General features: G+C 57.5%; 1 protein-coding gene across 2 annotated transcripts in view; it reads right to left on the bottom strand.

The window, feature by feature from the left end:
• Positions 1-12,188, bottom strand: part of AP2A1 (adaptor related protein complex 2 subunit alpha 1) — a 31,117-nt gene that overhangs the window by 6,448 nt on the left and 12,481 nt on the right. For both annotated transcript variants that reach the window (XM_058280639.2, XM_058280640.2), the window contains exons 5-8: positions 7,029-7,158; positions 6,476-6,577; positions 4,918-5,026; positions 36-186 (exon numbers count right to left, since the gene is read on the bottom strand). In XM_058280639.2, the coding sequence (XP_058136622.1) occupies positions 36-186; positions 4,918-5,026; positions 6,476-6,577; positions 7,029-7,158 (492 nt within the window). The remainder of the gene's footprint in view (positions 1-35; positions 187-4,917; positions 5,027-6,475; positions 6,578-7,028; positions 7,159-12,188) is intronic.

Raw genomic sequence — 12,188 nt, 5'->3', positions numbered from 1 at the left:
CGGCAGCCCGCGGCCCCCGGGGCCCAGGCAGGCACCTGTCGTAGTGGATGATGAGGCTGATGGTCTCGAAGAGGATGGCGTTCTTGGCGTTGGAGTGCTGGACCTTCTTGGACTTGGGCGGCTCCTGGGCCTTGTTGAGGACGGTCTCGAGGCACTCCACCAGCCGCCCCTTCACGGCCGCATCCTCTGGGGAAACGGAGGGCCCACCAGGGCTGAGCTCTCCGCCAGCCCAGCCCCCTGCCAGGGGCAGGCCTCGCCACTGCACCGGTCCCCTGCGGAGCCGCGGGCCTGCCTCCGGCCAGCCGACTCCGGCAGCTCCATCCTCTGCTCCCCGAGTCCCTTCCTGGGTTCGGGGTCCCACCAGAGCCGTGGGAGAGGCGACAGAGGACACGGCCGCAGACCTGGGCTCCTGCCTGCCCTGCTCTGATCTGCTGGGCATGTGGCTCCACGCTCCTGAGCCTCAGATGCCGCCGCAGCACCGACGCCGCTGCGGTTTCTCAGAGGAAAGCGACGTAACTGGCTCCAGAGACACCAGGCGGAGCCACAGGCCCCAAGCCCCGGCCCTCCCACGGAGCAGTCTGAGCGCCAGAGCGTCCTGCGGAGTGCACACTCGCCGTTTCTACCCTCTGCCCGGGGGCCAGGCTCCCTGCTAGGGGCTCCTCCTCTGAGAGGCACACGCCAGCCAGACGCCCAGACAGACACCAATCCCTGCCGCCCCGTGGGACGTGCTGCAGCCACCAGGGCAAAGAAGCAAATCACCTCACACCTGACTCTACCAGGAAATTCACGGACAGAGGAACAAGCTAACGACGCCACACAGCAGCACATGGCCAAGTCCAGAGTGTGGGTGGCACTGCAAGACACGACTGGCTTGGTTCCTCCACAAACAGGTGGGGAAAGAGACAAAGACCGTGAAATGCCACTCGCGATCCTGCCTGGACCCAACAGTGGAGGAGAGAAGCCCCACAAAGACTTTATCAGGACACACGGAACAATGAGAATACAGACTGAAAGCTGTAGATCAATGGTAAGTTCTTGAACTTGGTAACTGCACTTGAGGTGGTTATGTAAGTTGAATCTCCTTGTTCTTAAGAAACGTAAATGGGAATATTAAGTGTTCAAGGAGAGGAGGTATAAGACCTCCACTGAAATGCTTTACAACATAGAGTGACACAGCACACGTGGCAAAACATTAAAAGTTGATGGAGAGGGGGAAGCAGCTGTGGCTCAATTGACTGGGCTCCCGCCTACCATATGGGAGGCCCTGGGTTCACGTCCCGGGGCCTCCTTGTGAAGGCAAGCTGGCTTGTGCCCCACGGAGAGCTGGTGCAGCAAGATGATGCAACAAAGGGAGACAAGTAGACACAGAAGAACGTGCAGTGAGTGGACAGAGAGAGCAGACAGCAAAATAAGCTGCAAGGGGGGGGAGGAAATAAATAAATAAATCTTTTTAAAAAAAGTTGACGGAGGGAAGTGGATTTGGTTCAAGCGGTTGAGCTCCCACCTACCACATAGGAGGTCCTGGGTTCAGTTCCCAGTACCCCTAAAGATGACCAGTAAGACAGTGAGGTGACGCAACAGGCAGGTGTGGCAAGCTGATGCAACAAAATGACGTGACAAGAGACACAAGGAGTAAAATATAATGAGACACAACAAGGCAGGGAGCAAGGTGGCTCAGGCAAGGTGCCTCCCTCCCACATAGGAGGTCCTGGGTTTGGTTCTGGTGCCTCCTGAAAAGACAAGCAGGGAAGAGGACCTGGCCCAGCGGTTAGGGTGTCTGTCTACCACATGGGAGGTCCGCGGTTCAAACCCTGGGCCTCCTCGACCCGTGTGGAGTTGCGCAGTGCTGATGCGCGCAAGGAGTGCCATGCCATGCAGGGGTGTCCCCTGTATAGGGGAGCCCCATGCACAAGGAGTGTGCCCCGTAAGGAGAGCCGCCCAGCGTGAAAGAAAGTGCAGCCTGCCCAAGAATGGTGCCACACACATGGAGAGCTGACACAATAAGATGACGCAACAAAAAGAAACACAGATTCCCAGTGCCGCTGATAGCGGTCACAGAAGAACACACAGCAAATGGACACAGAGCAGACAACTGGGTGGGGAGAGAAGGGGAGAGAAAAAATAAGTAAATCTTTAAAAAAAAACAAAAAACGCACACAGCAAGAGGCTCAGCAAATGCAAACAATGAGGGGGTGGGAGAAATAAATAAAATAAACTTTAAAAAAATTGATGGAGATTGTATCTGGGGGGGGATAATGTTGAATTTCTCAGTATGGATTTTGTATTATTTCTGAAATTTGTCCTTTAAGTTTGAATTATTTCAAAATAAAAAGCAAAACAAGGGGAGGGAATGAAGCTCAGTGGTTGAGTGCCTGCTTCCCATGTATGAAGTACTGGGTTCAATTTCCAGGACCTCCTAAAAAAGACACAAAAAACACAAAACAAAACAAAAACACAGACACAACAGGTGGGGGGGACTATTCCAGGCTAAAAAAAAAGTAGACTAATGATATTCTAATGCATGATCCTAATTTTACTGTGGTGTTAAAAAACAAACAAACTGTGGGCCGGCAGGGACAGTTCAGTACTGCCTGGATAAGACATGAGGACAGGACGGCATGTCGTTATTCTTAAGGGGTGGTGTGGGTTGAATTACATCCCCCGAAGAGCTGTGCTCGAGCCCTTACGCCCGGTCCTGTGACGGGACCTCATCTGGAAGTGGGGGTCTTTAAGACCTGAGCAGTGGCTCTGAAGCCAAGCCGGAGGAGGGTGTCCTGATAAGAAATGGGGCATGTGGACACCAGGCAGGTGCAGGGAGACGGCAAGTAGGTGATGTGGAGGCAGCAGGGCTGGGAGGCGTGCGCAGGGCAGGGCTCCGCCACAGCAGGCCCCGAGGGAGTGGCCCTGCCACACCTCGACTCAGGACTTCCTGCCTCCAGGACCCAAGACAATGAGGTTCTGTGGTTTCCAGCGCCCGACCTTGCGGTAATTTGCGGCGGCAGCCCCAGGGGGGCAGTGTTGAGCTGTCTGTATCTTGCTTTCAAGGAGGTCAGCAAGTGCGTGACTGACAGAGCGAGCACTGGGAGCACAAACCCAACAGCGTGCCAACAGCCATCGTCAAACCTTGGTAGAAGGTGATGAGTCTTTGTTATACTGTTCTCTCAAGAGGATATTCAAAGAAGTAAAGGCGTAAAAGTTCTCAAATTTAACTAAAAGCATGACTATATACAGCCGAGATGCTCAACGAACTCCCAACGGGCTCCATCTGAACAGACCACACTTGGCCATGTTATAACCAAACTTGCCAATGCCAAAGACAGAGAGAGGATTCTGAAAGCCACACGAGAGAAGGAATGTGTCCTGTGTGAGGGCGCGCTTAGAAGAGCACAAGTCAGTTTCTCCCTGGAAACCACAGAGGTAAGAAGGCCTGTTTAAAGTATTGAAAGCAAAAATACTGACAACCAAGAATTCTACATCCGGCAAAACCGTCTATCAGTAATGAAGGAGAGATTGCGACATTCCCAGATAAACACAAGCTGAGGGAGTTCCACACAACAGGCCCGCCCTACAAGAGGGGCTAAGGGGAGGTCTGCAGTTTGCAAGGGCACGAGAGGAGAGATGAAAACCACGTGAAATAAAGAGCTCCAGTGAAGGTAACAACGTGGGTAAATATAAACACCAGCACTATTGGAGTTTTGGTTTGTAATTCCACTTTTTACTTCTTACAGGATCTCAAAGGCAAATGCATAAAATGTAATGAGAACTCAGGGGCTCTAGACTTAATGTATAAACACGTAATTTGTGACAAGAACTACAGAAAAGTGGGGGACAGAGGGGTCCAGGAACATAGGTTGTGTATACTACTGAAGCTACGCTGGTATCCAGGCAAACAAGACTGCTACACGTTCAGGATATTAAACCTAGGGCCCATGGTAACAGCAAAGAAAATACCTGAGAATATGTGAGCTCAGGAAGCCAGAAATCAGAGTAGAGGGGAAATGGGAGTTAATGCACAGTGGGTACAGGATTTCTGCTGGGGAGGAGGAAAGGTGTAGTAATGGAAGGTGGCGAGGGCACTGGAATATTGGGAATCTGACTAATCCCACTGAATGGTATGCTTGAAGTGGAGTAGTGGAGAGGGGGAGGTTTATGTCGTACGTTACCACAATTTAAAAAAAAAAGAAAGAACAAACAACTAATGAAACAATGACAATTCAAGGCAATACATGATCCTGGATGGGATCTGGCGAGGAAGAGAAAAGATTCAAAGGGACATTATTGGGATAGATGAAAAAACTGCAACATAGTCTGTAAGCTTTCTATCAATGTTAAATTTCTCGAACCTGATAGCGGCACGTAAGGTGGCTTACGTGCGTGAATAGCCTCGTTCCTAGGAAATGTCCGCAGCAGTGCTAAGTGTTCAAGGAGCGTGACGTATACAACCTACTCAGCTAGAAAACAGATCAATAAATAATCAGATGGGCTGATAGACTGATGGAGAGACTCACACAGCAAAGGTGCCAAGTCAGTTAAAATGGGTAGACGTGGGTCTCTGGGGGGTTAGGGGATGTTGGGGTTCTCTGTATGTATTATTTTTTAACTGTCCTGAAAGTATGAACGTATTTCAAAATAAAAAGTTAAAAAAACAAACAAACTGGGGGAAAGCTAATATTAGGGAAAAGGGGTGGTTCTTTTAGATTAAAAGAGATTTATAAGAACTAATCATCGAGTTTGACATTTGTGCCTATATTAGACCCTACCAGACATTCTGGTGACAGGCTGGGAAACCTGGACTAGGTATGAGACCACATCAGCTGAGGAGTCCTGAGACGGCGCCCCAGCTCCCGGCGCCACCTGCCTGGCCACGGGGTCTGCAGGCCCTCGGGTCCCACCCAGGGCCGGGAGGGCCTGGGTTACCTGGCGGCGGGTAGCACTGCAGCAGCCGCAGGAGCTTCACCGAGAGCCAGGGCGCCGGGACAAAGTAGTAGGTGTAGTCCTGGAGGTCGGTGGAGGCGGAGGAGACGATCTGCGGGAGAGGAGGGGCGGGATGGGTGGGGGCCCGGGACGGAGCAGCCACCCACGTCTGCCCACCTGCACGGCAAACACGGTCTTCTGCAGGGGTAGCTATTGGGGTGACGGTTGTATGGAGCAGGAAACAGGCTCAGAGAGGGCAGTGGGAAGCCTGGGTCACACAGCAGTGAGGGGGTGGACCTGGGACAAAACCCAGGGTGGAGGAAGCCAGAGCTCAGGCTCTTGCCAGGCGCCCCGGTCCAGTCAAGCCTCGGTCAAGGGTTTCCAAGAGATGCTGAGGCCGGGTGGGCAGAAGGCTCTCCCTGGCCCCCGAGACGGCCCCAAGACCAAGCCAGCCCCTCACTGCCACTCTGAGCCTCCCAGCACCAGCCCGGCGCCTGCCGCAGCGGCTCCATGGAGGCTGCTTCCTCGTCACTCCCTGCCAAGGCTGGCAGGTGCTCAGGGGCAAGAACTGGGTCTGACCCTTTCCTGGGTCCCCAGGCCTAATAAGGAGACCAGATGCCAGGAGTGCTCAGGGGAAGAGGTGGGGAACTAATCAAAAACCGTGTGACTTGTCCTCACGCAAACTCCTACTCAACCTTGACAACCCCTTCTCTAGGAGGCCACCGTGCCCTGAGCTGCCTCCACGGGGTATGCCTGCCCCCCCACTGTCACTGACTGGGTCTCCTCCACCAGCCTGGCACATGGGAGCTCTGTGCTGTGGGTGACGAGCGAGCTACTGTGCTGTGGTCGTTGCTTGGCAATCCGAGCCTCTTCCGACTGGCACAGGAGATACTGAAATTCACTCCAGGTCACAATGCAGCCATCACCTCCTCCGGCAGCCTTCCCAGACGCCCAGGCTGGGTTCCGCGCCGCCCCCGGGCTCCGGGTGGCCTGTGGCACCTCCCCGACAGCACAGCCCACCCGTCTCCTGACTATGCACCTGCCTCCACCCCCAGGACAGGGAGCTCCTTGGAGGGCAGGGCTCGGGCCGGCTCGGCGCGGGGCCCATGTCAGCCACCCCAGAGCCCAGCCCCCGGGAGGCATCAGGGTATGGCCCCAGGACGGGGCGGAGGTGGTACAAGGCCAAGGATGCAGGGCGGAGGGAGATGCAGGAGGAAACGCAAGAAGGGGCAGACGCAGAAGAGACGGAGGGGCCGAGGGGCAGGGGGCAGGAACAGCACCTGCCTCCTGGGTGCTGAGGGCGGGCCGGGCCCTGCTCCGAGGGCTTTACGCAGGTCGGTCCCACATCTCTGCAGCTGGGCCAGGAGCGGGGCCTGGCAGCGCCTCCATTGAACAGATGGGGCGACTGAGGCCCAGGGAGGCCACCCAGGCAGGACCTGGCCAAGCTGGACGGCACCCGGGCCGCCAGGCTGGGGGTCCCGGTTCCCCACTGCCACGCGGTGGGCCACAAGTCACGGGAAGGGTGAGGGGGGATCAGAGAGGCATCGGAGGGGACACGCACCCGGCTCAAGCGCGACACAGCCAGGGAGATGCACGCCTTGAAGTCGTCGGGGTTCTTCTTGCAGAGGCAGGTGATGAGGCTGACGGCAGCTGTGACCACGCCCTGGGGACAGAGGAGTGGCCGGTCGGGGCAGGGGCGCACACGGAGGCCATCGTGGGCATGGGGGGACTGCTGGGGTGTGTCCTTGCGTGAGCTTCGGGAGGCTAGCGGGTGCAGGGGCCAGGCCGGCGTGGACCTGGGCGCCTGGGTGGGAGCAAAGGGTGGGTGGGGACCCTCGAGGGCCTGGGCTGCTGGTGGTGGGGCGAGGTCGGGGTGGCTGCGCAGCCGGGCAGGGGATGGGTGCTGCAAGGGCATCACCGGGTGGCGGTGGGTGCTGTGGACCCTGGACCGCACCCCTGCGCAGCCGGGTGGGGATCAGCACCGAGGTGGGGCCTCTGGGCAGCTGGGGGGGTGGGGGCAGGGGGTACAGGGCCAGGGCCTGGTGACTGAGTCGGTGTCGGGGAGGTGGGGGCCGTGCGCCGGGGCGGCAGGGCGAGGAGGGGCTGGGGCTCACCATGTGCTGGTCGTTGAGCAGGTGCACCACGCGGGCCGTCCACTCGCCCATGGGCACCAGGTCGGGCGAGGCCTTGTAGAGCCGCAGCAGGCACAGGGCGGCGCTCTGCTTCACGCTGTCCATACTGTCCCTGCGTGGGCACGGCGCGCACGGGTCAGGAGGGCGGTCGCGGGGCCAGAGGGCCAGGCGGGCCGCCACCCGATCCTCTGCGCTGGCCAGGTCCCTTGGGGCCTCGGCCTCCTCGTCTGGACAGCAGACTGCACCCCGGGAACGGGGTGGGGCTGCTGGCGGGGCCGAGTCAACCAGCAGGCCTGCCTCTGCCCCTTCAATCATCGGCCAAGCACTTAATAAGCGCCTGCTGGGTACACGCCTTGGCGCGGGCACCATGGAACCAGCGGGGTCAGACAGGCCAAACCTCTGGCTGGGTGGTCAATATTCCAGCAGATGCACCCCTCAGAGGGGCTGAGGAGCACAGAGCCAATCAGGCCACGGGATGCGCAGGGGACAAGTGGGTAGGAACCCGCACAGCATACCGAGGGAAGAGGAAAAGCTCAGCAGACACAGGCAAGGGGGAGTGGGGGCGGGCCACGGGGCTGGAGGGGAGCGCGGGGGAGCACCTTCCTCTGAACAGCACCCGCGCCCCCCAAACCCCGGCCCTGCTGGCAGTACTACCAGTACACCTGCTTGACGCTGCGTTCCCAGATCCGACCAGGGCTTCCCAGGCGCCTCTGGCGACGGTGTGGGAAACAGCCTGTGGGGGTGAGGGTGGAGGCAGGGAGGGCAGAGGGGGTGAGGCAGGAGGGACAGCCGCTCCTCGGGCAGAGGGAGAAGAGGCTAATCTGCAGGCCTTGCGGATGGAGGAAGGGGCCGTGAGCCCAGGAAGGCGGCAGCCCTAGAGGCAGGAGAGGCCAGGAAACGGAGGGTCCCGCGGAGTCCCGGAAGGGCCACGGCCCTGCTGCCTGCGGCTTTCAGTGGCGTGTGCCTGACCTCAGGGCAGTAAGGGCACGTCTGCAGGGTCTCGCCACCGCGCTGTCACGGGCCACAGCAGCTGCCGGGAGCTGACAGGTGCCGGCGGCCTGGGCGGCGCATGATGCTGGGTTCGGCCAGCTGGGGCTGCCGCTGCACCTGAGCGTCGGCCACAGGTGCCACCGCGGGCGAGGAGGCGGCGGGTGCCCGGGGCGGTGCTCCCTGGCCCTGCGGTCAGGAGCGCACGTTACGCGGTGGGCACTGTGTGACGAGCCTTCCTGATGGTAGCTTCCCCTCAGGAACACGAGGGGCCCCGTAGGGCGTGGAGAATGGAAAGGTGAGGCCAGGTGTCACTGGCCGGCAGGACCCCGCGCAGAGGAGGCATGGGAGCCATCATGATGGCTCAGGCTGCGGCCTCCCCGTAGACGGTTTCCCCAGAAAGGACAAAGGGCATGGGGGGCGGGCCACAGGAGGAGACCTGCACGAGCAGAAGGCGAGGTGACATGCAGGGGAGGGGCGGCTCCCCTTCACTCCCACCCGCCAGGCAGAGACGCATCGGGCAGGATACTACGACGCCGAGGCGGAGAATGGCCTGTGGCCGGGGGGCTCGGGGACAGGCCCTTGAAGAGGTGAGGTGGCAGCTGGATGTGGCAGCTCCGCTCCTAGATGGCCACCTGGGCTCCAGGCCAGGCCCCAGGATGTCCTCGGCCGGAGTCCACGCCCACAGACTGTTCTCCGTTTAGAACCGGACACCAGCTGAAGTCCACCCCAAGAAGATGCTCGTCTCGCAGCGGAGTTTTCACCACCACCCCAGCTCGTGTTTCACGAGTGCCGATGCTGGCCCAGCTCTGTCCTCAGTGCTCCCACACGTTAACCCGTTTAGTCCCCCGCGGCCGCCAAGGAGGCGAGTGCATCATCACCTCCACCTGCCCAGGCGGCAGCACCCACTCCAGCGGACAGCAGCATCACACGAAGGAGTAAGAGCTACTGGGAAGCAGACTTAGCCCAGTGGATAGGGTGTCTGTCTACCACATGGGAGGTCCACGGTTCAAACCCCGGGGCCTCCTTGACCCGTGTGGAGCTGGCCCACGTGCAGTGCTGATGCGCGCAAGGAGTGCCCTGCCACGCAGGAGTGTCCCCGCGTAGGGGAGCCCCACGCGCAAGGAGTGCGCCCTGTAAGGAGAGCTGCCCAGTGCGAAAAAGAAAGTGCAGCCTGCCCAGGAATGGCGCCGCATACACGGAGAGCTGACACAGCAAGATGATGCAACAAAAAGAGACACAGATTCTAGGTGCTGCTGACAAGAATACAGGCGGACACAGAAGAACACACAGTGAAAGGACACAGTAGACAGCTGGAGGGGGAGAAATAAATAAAAGAAAATTTAAATAAATTTTAAAAAAGGGACACCGAGTGACCCAGCCACTTACTCCTGGACGTAGGCCCCAGAGAACTGAAAGCACGTTCACAACCTGTCCACGAATGTTCACAGTAGCCCAAAGGTGGGAACTGGCCAAACTGTCCACCAACTAATGAACAGGTAAACTAACGTGGTCCAGCCACGCAATGGACTATTACTGGGCCATCAAAATGAAGGAAGATCTGACCCGTGCTACAACGCAGCTGAGCCTTGAACATGGAACACTGCGTCAAAGAGCCAGACACGGGAGGTCTCGTAGTGAATGTCCCAGTCCCTGATGTGTCCAGGCAGAGAAGGCCTGTAGCAGTGGCCAGGGCCGGGGGGGAGTGGGGAGTGACTGCCGACGGGTGCGGGGTTTCTCTTGGGGACGATGGAAATGTCCTGGAATGGAAGAGTGGTGGTGACGGCACAACCCTGCAGATATACTAAAAACCTCTGGATTATACACTTTACAAGTGTTCCATGAACTTCATCTTACTAATCCTCCCAGAAAAAAAGGAAGGGAAAAAAAAAGCTCCTCAGTGCCCCTTTTCACAGTTTCCCTGTCAAGACTCTTCCCAGGGTTGAGAGCCAGATCACCCCACCCTGGCCCGTGACCCTGGCAGGCACGGCCCCCAGCCTCAGCCCCTGTGCCCCCCGTACCTAGGCCATGTTGGCCTCCTCCACCTTGGAGAGGCCAAGCTCCCTCCCTGTCCTCGTCTTAAACCATCACCAGCAGCTGACGCAACTGCCCATTCCCTCTTCCGTGAAAGTTTCTTCTCTCTGCTTCTAAGTCCAGGCCCATTCCTCACTTTCCTTCCCAGGCCTGGAACATTCCATCCCCCCTGGCTGCACAGCTCCGCCCCCTGGCTGCACAGCTCCGGCCCTGGGCTGCGCAACTCCACCCCCTAACTGCACAGCTCCGCCCCCTGGCTGCATGGCTCCACCCCTGGCTGCGCAGCTCCGCCCACAGCTCACCCATTTCCCTGCACAGCTCCACCCCCTGGCTGCGCAGCCCGCCCACAGCTCACCCAGCTCCCTGCGCAGCTCCACCCCTGGCTGCGCAGCTCCGCCCACAGCTCACCCAGCTCCCTGCACAGCTCCACCCCCTGGCTGCGCAGCTCCGCCCACAGCTCACCCAGCTCCCTGCACAGCTCCACCCCCTGGCTGCGCAGCTCCGCCCACAGCTCACCCAGCTCCCTGCACAGCTCCACCCCTGGCTGTGCAGCTCCGCCCACAGGGCCACCTCTGACCACTGTCTCGCTGCTGAGGCCCTCCCTGAGGGCTTTGGTCCAGCCCACGGCTAGAATGGATTCCTGGCTGACCCATCTAAGCCTCCAGCCTCAGCACTTACTAAGCACCTGAGCGGGGCACCTGAGCGGGGCACCTGAGCCGGGGCTGGTCTGCACGGAGAGATGCCCAGACGTGAAAACACATTGGGCTTCAAAGCCGGCACAAGAAAGAGAATGTAAAACAGCTTGTAGCCATTCCCACATTGTCTGAGTGCTGAAATAACGATATTTTAAGTACGTTGGGTACAATGTTCAAATTAATTTCACCTCTTCCTATGTTTTTAACATCACTATGAGGAAGTGGGCAGTGCTGACCCACACACGCTGAGGACTTCCAGAGCTTTCTCTCCAGTCCCGCCTCCCTGTGAGCCACTGTCTCGGAGGCCTCTCCAGCTCAGCATGGCCACACCTGACTTGAACCTCCCCCTCCTGGCCGGGTTCTCCCGTCCTGCTCCTCTGCCATCATTCACCCACCAGTGCAACCCCAGCTCCTCTTCCCTTCACTGCACACACCTAATCCACGTCAGCTTGACTTCTTAAAACACACTCTGCTTGAAGCCACTGCCACGGGTACCACCCCGGCCCGAGCCAGCCACCGTCAGCGCTGACCCAGACTACAGCCGTGGAAGCCTCGGCCCCTGCTTCCATCCTCGACCCCGGAGTCTACAATTTCACTTAAGATTCCTTGGGCAATTTGAATCTGGGGATCCCCTCCCACATATCTCCTTCTCTCTAGAACTCTAAGCAGAGTTTTAGTAGACTTTCTCTATCTTCCAGGCCTCATAAGTTTTTCTTTTTGTTTTCTATCTCTTTGGTTTTCTGGACTGCATTTTGATTAATTTATTCTGTTTCTATGGCCTGGGTACTCATTCCCTTTTCAGCTGGATCTACTCTGCTGTTAAACCAAACTACTGAAATTTTATATTTCAATTCTTTTTCATGTCCTTTTAAAACCTGCTTGTACTTTACTCATATTTTTAAGTCCTCCTATTTCTTGAAACATATTAAACACATTTATTTTACATTCTGTATTTGATCATTCCAATTCAAATACTATTTTCAGTTTTATGTTTGCTGATCCTCCCTCATGGTGTCTTGCTTGCTTGTGTAATTTGTGACTGTGAGCTACTCACCTAACTTAGAGGTTTATTTCTAGGAATCGTTGAGGCTAATGGTAAAAGTAGTTCCTCCACCACAGGCTCACGGTTGCGTCTGTCGGGCACTGGGGTACTACCAATCTGGATCACTTAAACTAAGGCTTGGCTTAGGGATTTCTGGAGTACCCAGGAGGGTAAATTCAGGTTGAAAACCAGTAGGAGGGCTGGTTTCTGCCAGGTGTAAGACAGGTAATTTTGCCTGCAGTCCCCAAGGGGGTTTATTTCTAGGTCACTCTTACTTTGAAGTGTGGCCTTGTGGAGCCTCTCCTTAAATAAACTTTGTCTTCTGTTCCAGAGACTGTGAGGCCCCAAAACCAAGACCCAGGTTCACCCGGCTCAGCGAATGCC

The sequence above is a fragment of the Dasypus novemcinctus genome, chromosome 18 (assembly GCF_030445035.2).
Source record: "Dasypus novemcinctus isolate mDasNov1 chromosome 18, mDasNov1.1.hap2, whole genome shotgun sequence".
Classification (NCBI taxonomy): domain Eukaryota; kingdom Metazoa; phylum Chordata; class Mammalia; order Cingulata; family Dasypodidae; genus Dasypus; species Dasypus novemcinctus.
This window is presented reverse-complemented; position numbering and strand designations above follow the sequence as displayed.